The following is a 12,281-nucleotide window of genomic DNA, read 5'->3' as shown; positions in this document are numbered from 1 at the left end:
TGCTCTGGCAGCACCTTGCCACACCATCACCTCTTTTATATCTGCATTACAAGAGGAGGAATTGCACCTGATTTCCCACATAGGAAGCCCTTGTCAAAACAGGGACTTGTAGACACTTTTCCCCCTGGGAACAGCTCTAGCACACTTGAGCCAGGCCATGTTTTCCTGCACCATTTACATCCACCCTCTTTAAAACATCCACACAGCTATAACTTCAACTTAAAGCATCTTCACAGAGATATCACCCTTCCCAAGAGCAACCCAGTTAAGCAAAGCACCATGTAATATGCGTGTAAGTATTTAAGGACCCCAGAAACTCTGCCCTGTGCCACTGCCATGCTTGCAAGCAGGAAAAGCCATGATCCAAATGAAATCAGGTGCTTGAGAACAGCAGCTCAGGCAGGTGATGTAATCGTCAATATCAGTCATTTGGAAGGACCATCATCCCTAAGGACAAGTGGAGCAAATTTGCACACAGCATCTCACTTTCCATGATCACAAACCTCTTTGCTTCTTGCTCTGTTCTGCATTTCTCCATTAATACTGAGCTGTCAGATTCCTGGTTCGTGCCCGTTGTAAATGAATCTCTTTTAATTGGCCATACTTCCCAGCAAAACTCTGGAACAACAGCTCCCAACGGGTCCTTTATGCCACATATTGTACAGCACTGAAGAGTTAGTACCTGCCCAAGGACCTGCCAGCACCTTCCACCCGCAATAAAACAGCTAGAGGGAGGGAACAGGGATGTTTGTCACCATCAGCATCATGATTCCAACATCTTGGCATCACTCAGGCAACTCAGAATCCTCCAGCTCCAGAAGTAAGAGATACTCAGATAGCTTAGGAGTACTCTAATAGAAGGGCAATGCTGCACAGCCCATGTAACAGCTTACAGAAGCTCCTCTCCCCATAACCTCTTTGAAGAAGGAATAGGAACCAGAGCAGACAGAGAGGGTTGGAGGCTAAAGGGAAACTGAGGCAAGGGGCTTTAACTGCAATGTTGTGGCCATGGTGTGCTCCAGGAGGACATTACAAACCTCTTGGAGGTTTAATGCTGGAGCAGAAGCCAGACTTGAAGTTTTAACCTGGAAAGCTCAAGCTCCCCCTTGCAAATATGGGTTTTGTAGCCTGCCCAGGAGGCAGCAGCAGTTTTCAAGACCTACATTTTGCTAACTTGCCCTAAAATCACACTTCTTGCATCATTTATTCACACCCATCCACAATACAGCACTGGTGCTGGTCTAACAGATGTATTCACGCCATAGCACAGCAAAGCAGAGATGGGAGCACCCAGACAACAAGGGGAACAGCAGTGCCCTGCTCACAAGCAGCTCCAACACCCCTGGATATGCAGTGACACCAGGGATACACCAAATCAGTACAGAGACCAGCACCACACCACTGCTTCCCATGGGATTGTGGCTGCAAAGAGCCCCTTTACGAGTCTATTCCAATAGGATGCTTTGTTAAACAAAGGTTTTGATTAAAGCAAGTTTTCCTGGTGCCCTGTCCTCCCGCAGCACTCAAATCCCACCCAACACCAGCTCCCACAGGCAGGAATATCCTTTACCTCCTACTTGATGGATTCGCTACTTTTGCTCTTTATGTGAGCTCAAGAACTATAACTACACACACAGGAAAAACAGAAAACACTAAGTTCTGGCAATAGAAACGTTTCTCGCCCCCTCGCTATTTAACAACATGGATATAATTTCTCCGGACAAAGAAATATTCCATCAATAACTTCCCATGACACCTCAAACCCCAGAACACCGGGATACCCAGAAAGGATCCTTCTTTCCTACCTTGCCCTTAGTAGCTCCATAGGCATCTCCTTGCAGGATAAAAGTTGATGGTCTTCAGGGAATCCATCCCTCCACAATCGCAGTACAAGGAAAACCACATGGACCTTCCCCATCCACACACCGCACCGGAAGCCCCCCACATCCATGGGGCACCAAGAAGACTCCGTTACTCTCCCAGGCTGTTTTGTACCCAAACCCCACCAGCTCTGCCCCTGATTAACCCCCGGCCACAACCTGCGGCTGATTTGTGCCTAAAACACCTTTTTGGGCTGGTTTTGCTTGCTGTGATTGGGAACCTTTAGTGATGTTAATGTGCCTCGGGTGAGGCACTCGCACCTCAGCGCAGCTGCTTGTTGACGGCAATATTAAGGTTTTATGCGGTTTTAAAGAGCAGAAAGAAGCAAAAAGTTTCTCTTTTTATTCCAAACATGGATAATAAGGATAAAAAAATGGAATTTTTTTTTAATGCATGTAAAAATAGGGATAACAACAAAGAAAAAAAGGGGCTATTTTCCAATTCCAGCCCAAAATAAAGGGAAGGGGGGAAGGGTTTTTCCCGCCTAGCGCCAGGCTCCAAACTTGAGGGATTTTTCCTTTGAAATCCCAAAGGAAAACGCGAGTCCGCCCGCCCGCCAGGGGGCGCTGTGAGACGGGCGGATGGCGGTCAGGCGGAGGTGGGAGGTACCGGAAGCGGAGCCGGTAATGGCGGCCGGGCGCCGCCGCTGTGGTGTCGGTCAGAGCCCCGGGGCGGTGCGGCGGGTTCGGTGCGGGGCCTTGTTCTGTGGTATTGCGGCTTCTGGTGCTTATAGAGCTTCTCCGGTAAGGTGTCCTGGTGGTTGGGGCAGGCGCTTGGGCTGTTGAGCTCTTGTCTCTGGTAAAGAGCTCCGTTTAATTGGGCTTTAGTGAGACCCGGAGCCCCTTCAGGGACCTGCTCTATTGGGATGCTTTGGGTCCTGGTGCCCGGTGAAGGAGCCGGGTCTGTGGGGCTCTATTGAGCCCCAGTGCCTGGTGAGGAGGCGGGTCTGTGGGGCTCTATTGAGCCCCAGTGCTCACTAAAGGACTCTGGTCTATTGGGCTCTGGTGAGCTCTGCTGCCCACTGGGTGAATCCAGTTGTTTGGGCCCTGGTGCTCCATATAGGTGCTGGTTCTGTTGAGCCCCAGTGCCTGGTGAGGTGCCTGGTCAGTGGGGCCCTGGGACAGTTGAGAAGCCCCAGTGCTCCATGAGGAGCCTGGAAGGTTGATCCTGGATAATTCAGTGGCCATTGAAGCAGCACTTGGGTGAGCCTGTGTGATCCCCTTGCCCAGCCATGCCAGGCCAGGGGCCGTCAGGCCTCCGCCGCCTGCTGCTGGCGCTGCTGGCTGCCCTGTGCTGGCTGCTGGCCCTGCAGCTGCTGCTGGACCTGCGTGCTCTGGGGCTGCTCTGTGGGCTCCTGGCAGCACTGGGGGGCTGGCTGGGCCCCCGGGCTCTCACCCCATCGGGCCGGCGCCTGCGGCTGGAGCGGTTTGTGAGCTCCCTGCAGCCCCAGCCCCAGAGCCCGTCGGCCGGGGGGAGGCTGGAGGGGGAGATCGCCAGCACCGTGCACAAAGTGCTGCGGGACTTTGTCACCTCCTGGTACCACACTGTCAGCACCGAGCCAGCCTTTGAGGCTGAGGTGGAGAAGGCCATGATGGGGCTCACTGCTGAGCTGAGGAGGCGCATGGCGCAGGTAGATCGCCAAGCCATGGCCCGGCGCCTCCTTCTCCTCTGTGGCCACCACTTGCAGAGCTACCTCCAGGCTCGTGAGGCTTTGAGGTGTGCTCCAAAGGGCGGCCAGACTCTGTGGCAGGAGTACAGCCGCCTTGCAGGGCCGCATCCTGCCCTCCACAGCCCCGCGGCTGAAGTGGCCTATGCCAGGGCTGCTGTGGAGACCTTGCTGCAGGCGCTGGTGCCCCGGCCTCACTTGGAGACCCGGACGGGGCGCTTCGTGGTGGTGGAGCTGGTGGCCTGCAATGTGCTGCTGCCGGCCATCAGGAAGATGGCTGATCCCGACTGCATCAACCTGCTGCTCGTTGGGGCTTTCTCGAAGAAGCCACGGAGTGAGGAGGCACCTCCTGCACCCCCCGTGCCTGAGGTCTTGCCTGTCATAGAACAGACAGATCCCACCCCTGTTGGGATGCCACCCTCCCCAAGGGCCACAGAGGTGCCCAAGCAAGAGGTAGGAGCTGTTGGGGAACAGGGAGAGGATGTGGTGAGCAAGTTGTGCCACACAGAGGAGCCCTTCCTCCGTCCACGAGCGCTGGGCTCCCTCTTTCCCTGTGAGGGTTTGGAGCTGGAGTCTCCTGCTCCTGATGCAGGCCAGGATATGGACTTGCTGGTACCATCCCCTGCAGGGGAGTTCCTGGATGAAGCCCTCCAAGATGCCTCCACTGTTCTTGAAGGACTGGATGTTTCAGGGGATGGCATAGGGGAGCTGGAGGAGAGCATTGCCACCACCTCTGCTCTTGTGCTGAGCTCCTGCCCAGACATCCAGATCGACCCAGCAGTTGAGAAGGAAGAAGAAGCATCAGTTGTCCCTAAGAAGTCCTCCTCACAGAGGCCCTGCAGCTTGGGGAAAGACCTGGGGGCAGCAGAAGGCCCATCACAAAGCTCTCCAGAGCCTGGGCAGGCTCTGTCCCTGCTCTCCTCTTCCCCAATGGCCTCCATCAGCACCTTCAGCTTTGAGCCCCTCAGCAGCCCTGATGGACCCGTGGTCATCCAGAACCTGCGCATAACTGGGACCATCACTGCCAGAGAGCACAGTGGGACTGGTTTCCACCCCTACACCCTCTATACTGTCAAGGTAAAGGCTCTCCCCAAACTCATCCCTTATCCGAGATCCCTATCCTGGCAGGGAAGCATGGAATGATGTTTGGGAAAGAGGATTTGCTTTGCGTGTGGCTCGACAACAGATTTTGGCAGTGGGGAAATATTGGCCTCAGTGGTTAGTGGCTGTTTGGGTGTGGGATGGGGTCCTGCTCTTGGCCAGGGGTTCCATGGGGCTCATTGGGTCCTTGATGCCCATCCTGAGGGCTTCATGTGCTCTGAAGCTGCTGCTCTTCTCATAGGGCTCAACCTGAAGCATTGCTGAGGACCTCTGCGGGGACCGCAGGAGGGTTCTTTAGGGCTCTGTAAGGATCGTTCTGTTGCTTTCCTCCTCAGTATGAGACAGCCCTGGAGAGTGAGAGCAGCCTCCAGCAAGTGGCTTATCACACCGTGAACCGCCGCTACCGCGAGTTCCTCAACCTCCAGACGAGGCTGGAGGAGAAGCCGGAGCTCCGCAAGCTCCTCAAAAGTCAGTGTCTGCAGCCCCCTCTCACCCCAGCCCCTGCTCCTCTGCTCTGAGGGTATCCCAGGTGTGGTGCCCACATGCTCCATGGAATCCCAGCCTGGTTTGGGTTGGAAGGGACCTTAAAGCTCATCCAGCTCCAACCCCTGCCACGCGCAGGGACACTTTCCACTGGAGCAGGTTGCTCCAAGCCCCTGTGTCCAACCTGGCCTTGAACACTGCCAGGGATGGGGCAGCCACAGCTTCTCTGGGCACCCTGTGCCAGCGCCTCAGCACCCTCACAGGGAAGAACTTCTGCCTTAGATCCAACCTGAACTTCCCCTGTTTCAGTTTGAACCCATCACCCCTTGTCCTATCGCTCCAGTCCCTGATGAAGGTCCCTCTCCAGCATCCCTGTAGCCCCCTTCAGACACTGGAAGCTGCTCTGAGGTCTCCAGCAGCTTCTCTTCTCCAGGCTGAACAGCCCCAATGTTCTCAGCCTGTCTCCATATGGGAGGTGCTCCAGCCCCTGATCATCCTCGTGGCCTCCTCTGGACTTGCTCCAACAGCTCCATGTCCTTATATTGAGCACACCAGCACTGCACACAGTGCTGCAACTCCATCATTCTGTGCAGAGCTGGCTGGAGGGGAGATGGATTGCTGTCCACAGCAGATTCTAGCGTTCCAGAATGTGTTTGTTCCCCTGAGATTGCTACACTTTTAGTTTTGCACCTTAACAGTGAATGGGAACACTGGTATCATCTTTGTATGCAAGAAAGTAGAGGAATATGTGCTTTTTAACAAAGGAAAGTGTTTTCTAGTGCTGTTTATGTATAAAGCTTCACTGAGCTTAGCAGGTTCCTCCCTAACCCTCTGCTTCTGATAGATCTGAGGCTGGAAAATTGCTTTGCTGAGGAATTTTTGGGCTTTTAGTGTAGAGTCCTTGTGCTAAACTGCTGTTCTTGCTGCCTTTAAAGGTGAAGGATGCAAAATCCAGCAGAACAAGTTCCCTATGGATTCAAGGTCCAATTGGGCTACCCTAGTTTGAGGGCCATGTAGATCATCTTGGGCTATACACACATGCAAGGCAGTGAGCAGTGATAGCCTCAGCCATGAGAGCATTGAGGTTTTAATACAACTGGTGCTTCCTTTATAGATATTAAAGGCCCAAAGAAGTTGTTCCCTGATCTCCCATTTGGAAACATGGACAGTGATAAAGTGGAAGCCAGGAAGAGTCTGCTGGAATCTTTCTTGAAGGTGAGATGCTTGTTGTGAACTAGAAAGCAGAGCTTGGGGCAGCTCTAGAATGAGTGGAGCACAGCAGATCTCTTCCCAGCTTGCTCCTGTATGGTGTAGGTGGAAGTTGACTCCAAAAAGACCTAAAGCTCCATCTTTCCTCGCAGCAATTGTGTGCGGTGCCTGAGATTGCAAACAGTGAGGAGGTGCAGGAGTTCCTGGCCCTGAACACTGATGCCAGGATTGCCTTTGTCAAGAAGCCTTTCGTTGTCTCCAGGATAGACAAGGTAGACAAATGGGAACTGGGCCACTTAAACCTGCACCTAGACATGTGTCTTTGGCTGCAGTGTCTGTATGTGGATGCTGCAGGAGTAGCCAAAAAAGGCTTGAACACTGTGTAGTTGGGCTCAGCTTGCCTAGAAAGCCATAAAGCTCCAAAGAAACTGGGTTTTTTTTAATAGAAAAGAGAGCTCAAGCCTGAAAACTCTTAATTCTTAAGAAATAAGAATAAGTGACAGCACTTCTGGCTCTTGCAGATCGTTGTCAATGCCATTGTGGACACCTTGAAGACAGCATTCCCCAGGTCAGAGCCCCAGAGCCCCACAGAGGATCTCAGTGAGTCTGAAGTGGATGGAAAACCTCAGACAGATGGGAAGAAGGGCAACAAGTAAGAGCTCCTTTGAGCTTCCCTGTGCTTTGTGCACAGCAGGGACTTCATACATACACTGACTGCATTGTGGGAAGCACTGACTTGGTGCTTTACATGTTGTGGGTAGTATGTTGCTGTCATACTCCAGCTGAATTCTTTTCCTGTGCTGAGAAAGGCTAGTTGGGTTCTTGCTTTGACTAAAGGAGCTTCCAGGAGCACTGAGGCTTTCCAGAAGGTGAATTTCTTCCTGAGGGAGCACTGAGGAGGTGACAAGGACATTGATGCTCCTGGAGAACTGCTTTTTAACCTTAAACCTGTAGAATGTGGTGAGGCACTGCACAAGGTTCCCTCCTGCCTTGCCCATGGGCTTCACACAGTGGCATGCTGCCTTGCTCAGCACACCTTGGAGTGTTTCTTTAGGAGCAGGGTTTAAGGTTAAGCATCTCTGTTGCTCACCAAGCGTGTATTTGGTGGTGCTGGCAGTGACAAGCCCCAGTGTGTGCTCATCAGTGATTGTTCCCTTGCAGAAGGAGGGAAGGTTGCTCCATGAGCGTGGCTTTGTTCTGGTAAATAGATGTTTGACTAGAAAAAGCTGCTTTGGACAAAAAGACACACCAAAAAAGTACATGTTTTGACTGACAAAGACATTCCTGAATGATAAACAGGCTATTTTGGTTTATCCCCCAATCCCAAATGCCCTTTCATGTGTGTTTATCATTGGATTGCACAATCCTGCTGAGGCTGTTTCATCTCAGAGGCTTTTGTCAGCACTGTCCCTGTGGATGCTGCAATGCTCCCACCTTACTGAAGAGAGATACAGCATGGAAGCTGACACATAACACAAGGTGGATGTTGCAAAGCCTTGCCAGGCCCACGTGTAGCTGAGGAAAAGGGCTTTAGTGCTTTTGTTTCATGGTTTTATTGCTAGCTCTCAGTTACCCAGGGGGAAAATGCTGCTTTGGGTCTAATCAGACTTCTTAGCTTGGATGTGACATGGGATAAGGATAATTTGTCCCAGTTTTTAGGGGGGAACTCATCACTTGCAGCTTATGGAGACAAACCCTGACTGTCCTGTGTCTCTGCAGGTCCAGGCTGAGGTTCTCATCCAGTAAAATCACTCCGGTGCTGAGTGTGAATGAAGCACAGGACAGGATCGTGTACTCCATCAGGGAGGGCAGCTCTGTAAGTTGAGATCCCTCTTTGAAGCCTTTCCATGAGCACAATCATTGCCCTGGTGGGGTGCTGGCTTGGAATAACCCATGTGCATGAGGGTTGTGGCTGCTGCAGCCTTGTTCCTACATGCCAGGCTGTTGCAGAAAGGCACTAAGCAGCCATGGGTGTGCTGTTGGCTACAACAAGGTGTAAACCAGGAGGTGGGAGGCTGTTTGGGCAATGGAGACCATGTATCTGTGTTCAGCTGTGGCACTAACACACTGGTGTTTTGCAGGTCTCTGGCACCCTGTCCCTCACTGCTATGGAGTCCTTCATCCAGAAGCAGGAGAAGCTGCTGGAAGCAGTCCCCAGCAAAGGCCCTGAAGGCGAGGGAGGCAGAAAAGCAAAGGAGAGCTCCATGCAGGATGATAAGGATGGGATGGGCCCGTTGGAGCAGGGGCAACATCCTGCCACAGACTCTGGTGAGCTCAGCCCCGCTGTTAGTGCATCCCCTGTGATGCTTGCTCTGGTCTTTGTTGTTCCCAATGGAAGCAAATGGGGTCTTGGCTCAGTTGTGTCACTGTAGAGCTTCACTTCAGGAGCACTTGGTACAGTCAGTGCAGAACTAAGTTACTTAAGGACATGCTGCTTAACGTGCCAATGGTAAATCAAGCCCTTGGAAACTGCAGAATGGCCAAATTAGGGTTTCTTAGTCTCAAGTTTAACCTTTCTATGTCCAGGCAGGATAAAAGGGCCTTTTGAGATGCAGTTAAGTGTGGCTAGATTTGGTACATGATCCCAGTTCAAGGCATCATGTTCCCTTTGTGCTTATAGATCCCTCCCCTGAAGCACGGGGGGGTTATGGCCCCTCAGAGCAGTTACAAGATCCTCCTGCCCATGAGCAAAACCATGTTCTCTAATCTCTTTCTTGGAATAGCTGAGCTGTATCAGCTGGAACTTCCCAAAAACTTCCTTCCAGTGCTTCAAGCTTGGCAAGCTCTGACTGCAGACATGTGCCTGTGACACTATGGCTCTGGTATTCAAAGACCAGCTTGTCTTTGAACACAACCCCATGGTTGGTGTGGGGCTGCTGGGGAGCAGGGCTGGAATGGGAGGCCACGGTAGCTGAGCTCTGAAGGTCTGAGATGCTTCAGAGCTGAGCCAGGGCAGGCTGCTCTGGCACAGGGAGGGGAATGGATGTCTGCAGAGCAGCAGGGTGAGTATCTGCTCCCTGGGGCACTGCTGGGAAGAGGTTGGCCAGCAGCTCTCTGAAGATTTGGATGCTGTGGGAATAAACAGAACGTGCTGATCCTTCTGGGGAAGCTCAACAGCCTGCTCCAGGTCTTGCACAGGGAGGTCTCAAAGGGTGAAGCAAGCAAGGAGTAACTTAGGCACGGCCCAAAGAGGTGCTAAATGTACTCACACCGTGTCTTTTCCAAGTGAAATGGCCTGGAGTTAGTCCAGCAGGGAGAGGAAGAGGAGGGAAGAAGAGGTGCTGGAGTCTAGAATCCTTCTCCCCTTTATCTCCAGCAGTAGATAAGGGTCTCCTTGGTGCTCTGTAGGCAGAGTGGAGGGGCAGAGCAGGGGAGGCTGCTACACAGGAGCTGGCAGAGCCAAAGCAGTAGCCTCAAGTTGAGATGCTGCCCTAGGAGTGGTTGTCTCAGGCAGGTTTGTGGTACATAAGCTTGTTCAGGATAACACCTATGATGCTTTGGGGTCAAGCAGCATCAAAGTAATTCTCTAGCACGTCAAATGTGCTTCCACAGTGGGCTCTGACACCCTCCTGAGGAGCACAAAGAGGTTTTGCTGTCCCAGGTCTGTGTCACGTGTGGGTTTGGTTTTACCTGATGCAGCTGGTTTATCCAGATGGGGTTCATCCATCTTCCTGCTGAGCCTTGGATCAGCCACACGATGGCAGCGTGAGGACACGAACTGTAGCCCTGAGCTTGGAAAAGAACGTGTTCAAAGAGGGGAAGGTGGTGGTGAAGAGTAGGAAGAGAGTCTTCAGCAAAGGGCCTTCTGGCTGCAGTCACTGCCTTGCGGCTCACCTGCGTGGCACAAGGTGCAAGGCTGGGGAGAAGAATGAGGTTTGGATGAGGTTTTTGCACCAGCTTTGCTTCATCTGCCCCTCTTCTTCCTCCTGGCAGACTCAGAGACAGCTTTGGCTGACCTGGCCCTGGATGTGCTTCGCCTGCTGCTGGTGGATCACTGGAGCTGGCTGTGCACAGAGAACATCCAGAAGGTCTTTCACCTGCTCTTTGGGACCCTCATTCAAAGGTAAGGCCTCAGCACCCAGCCTCACAGCTCTGGGAGGTGGCATTTCAATGGCACTCCTGTGCACATAAGTGCTTTCTGCCACATCAAACAAGGTTCTGTTAAGAAGATGTCAATGTATGTAGGGTAAACTACTTGGAGCTTTGCCCTTGGAGCTGTTTCTCCCATGAGCAGCAATGTAACTCTAGCAGGAAGGCTCTTGGCCTCACCAGGGCAAAGGAAGGATCCAGCCTTGGGAATGGGAAGCTGCAGGGAGAAGCTGGTCTTACACTGCTCAGGGGCTCAACTTGTTCCTTGGACAAAAGGAGGAGAAGAAACAGGCACAGGGAACAACAACATGTCAAGTAACACCTCAGTGTGGCCTCCCAGGGCCTCTGTCACTGCTGCAGCCTGCTCTGATCCATGGTGGGCCAGTTGTGCTGTGCCTTGGGCAGTGACCCACAGATGTAGTAAGGAAAGACTTCCTTTCCAGCTGGAATGGACTTTGCCAAGCTGTTCTGGGGCCAATGCCTCTGTGTGGTAAGGCACAAGGCCAAGACACACAAACAGAGCATTTCTGTGTTCTTGCGTAGGTTGGGGACTATCACTAGCTGAGGGAATGGTCCTTTAGAGTACAAGGGCAGCCTTCCTGATAGGACTGGGCCTGGGGGAGTCTCAGCACTGCTTTTCCCACTCCTGTGCCCCCTTTATTCCTTCACAGGCATTCCAAGCAGGGTCAGAATGTGCAGGGCAGCACATCAGATCTGAGCTGGTAATTTAAGCTCCTCTCAGCAGAGGTTGCCAAAGTGCTTTGAGGCTGCTTGGCCATCGCTCCTGAGTCTGTTTCTTGGGTGGGTGTTGCTCCCATTGCTCCCAAATGGGCTCTGGTCTCTTGAGGAATGAGCTGGAACCCAATCCCTGTGTGTAAGCGTGGAGAGCTTGAGTAGGCACATCATCACCTCCTAATATGCTGTGTCCTTGTCACACAGGGAGTCTGCAGCAGTGGCACGTGGCATTGGTATTTTCCACTAGAGAACTGTCACACACAGCACGTGGAAGGTGGAGGAGCTCAAGTGCTGGTGGAGCAGGGAATGTGTTTGTAGCTGCTCTACTTCAATGGCTCTGGGGGATGCCACGTGTGCTATAGGCAAGCAGTTGGCTGGAGGTGATGTTGGGATGCCCTGGGACTCCTTAGTGCTGTGCTCAGGGTACAGATGTGACCTTTAGAACTAACCCTGTGTCCCTGGGCCTGGATGTGTCACCTTGAAATCCAGCTTCTCTGCTGCTTTGCTCTTGTACCCTGTCCCTGAGCCACACTGAGGGCTTGTTGTCTCTGTCGTGAGTGGCTCAAGAGGTGTCTAGCTCAGAGCTGCTGCCAATCCAGGGGCACAGCATGGATTTGGTGGCATTTCTCTTCCATTTAAGTATCTGCATCTTGATCACTTGCTTGGCCAGACCTGGCACAGCCCTGCTGCTCTGGCTGCTGCTGCATCTGGGTACCCTTACAGGTGGAGAAAACCCCATGTGCTGCTCAAGGCAGCGGTGCTCCTGCCTCTGAGAAGAGGTAAGTTAAACATGGGGCAGCAGATGGGCACTCATCCTGTCTCTACAATTGCTGGTCACAAAGTCCGAGTAGGCATCATCCCTTCAGGAGCTGAGGTTCCTTGTTCCTGCCAGTAGGCATCATCCTTCAGGAGCTGGGGTCCTCTGTTCCTGTCAGTGACTGAGGTAGGTGGTGGCAAGGAGGTGTCCTAGCAGTGGTTTGGGTGTTAGGAAGGTGTTTGCTGTTGGATATACTCCTCTGCCAGCTTGTGGGAGTGGTGTGCTGCTCCTGCAGCCTTCTGTAGCATTGCTACCCCTCTGCACCAAGGGTGCCTTGAGCCAGGGCAGGAGAACCAACAC

The 12,281-nt window shown here is 52.7% G+C and overlaps 1 protein-coding gene across 7 annotated transcripts in view; it reads left to right on the top strand.

Annotated features, from left to right (window-relative positions):
- The first annotated feature begins 2,504 nt into the window (after window positions 1–2,504).
- SNX19 (sorting nexin 19) overlaps window positions 2,505–12,281 on the top strand; it is a 36,346-nt gene continuing 26,569 nt past the window's right edge. For all 7 annotated transcript variants that reach the window (XR_003994271.1, XM_030505435.1, XM_030505434.1 and 4 more), the window contains exons 1-8: window positions 2,505–4,624; window positions 4,984–5,116; window positions 6,246–6,346; window positions 6,493–6,612; window positions 6,862–6,992; window positions 8,060–8,156; window positions 8,422–8,608; window positions 10,274–10,403. Coding sequence is in view for 6 of the 7 variants with exons in the window: in XM_030505435.1 (XP_030361295.1) it covers window positions 3,113–4,624; window positions 4,984–5,116; window positions 6,246–6,346; window positions 6,493–6,612; window positions 6,862–6,992; window positions 8,060–8,156; window positions 8,422–8,608; window positions 10,274–10,403 (2,411 nt within the window). In the remaining variant the exon portion in view is untranslated. The remainder of the gene's footprint in view (window positions 4,625–4,983; window positions 5,117–6,245; window positions 6,347–6,492; window positions 6,613–6,861; window positions 6,993–8,059; window positions 8,157–8,421; window positions 8,609–10,273; window positions 10,404–12,281) is intronic.

The sequence above is a fragment of the Strigops habroptila genome, chromosome 17 (assembly GCF_004027225.2).
Source record: "Strigops habroptila isolate Jane chromosome 17, bStrHab1.2.pri, whole genome shotgun sequence".
Taxonomy (NCBI): domain Eukaryota; kingdom Metazoa; phylum Chordata; class Aves; order Psittaciformes; family Psittacidae; genus Strigops; species Strigops habroptila.
The sequence above is the reverse complement of the archived record's forward strand: the minus strand, read 5'-3'. Positions and strand labels throughout refer to the sequence as shown.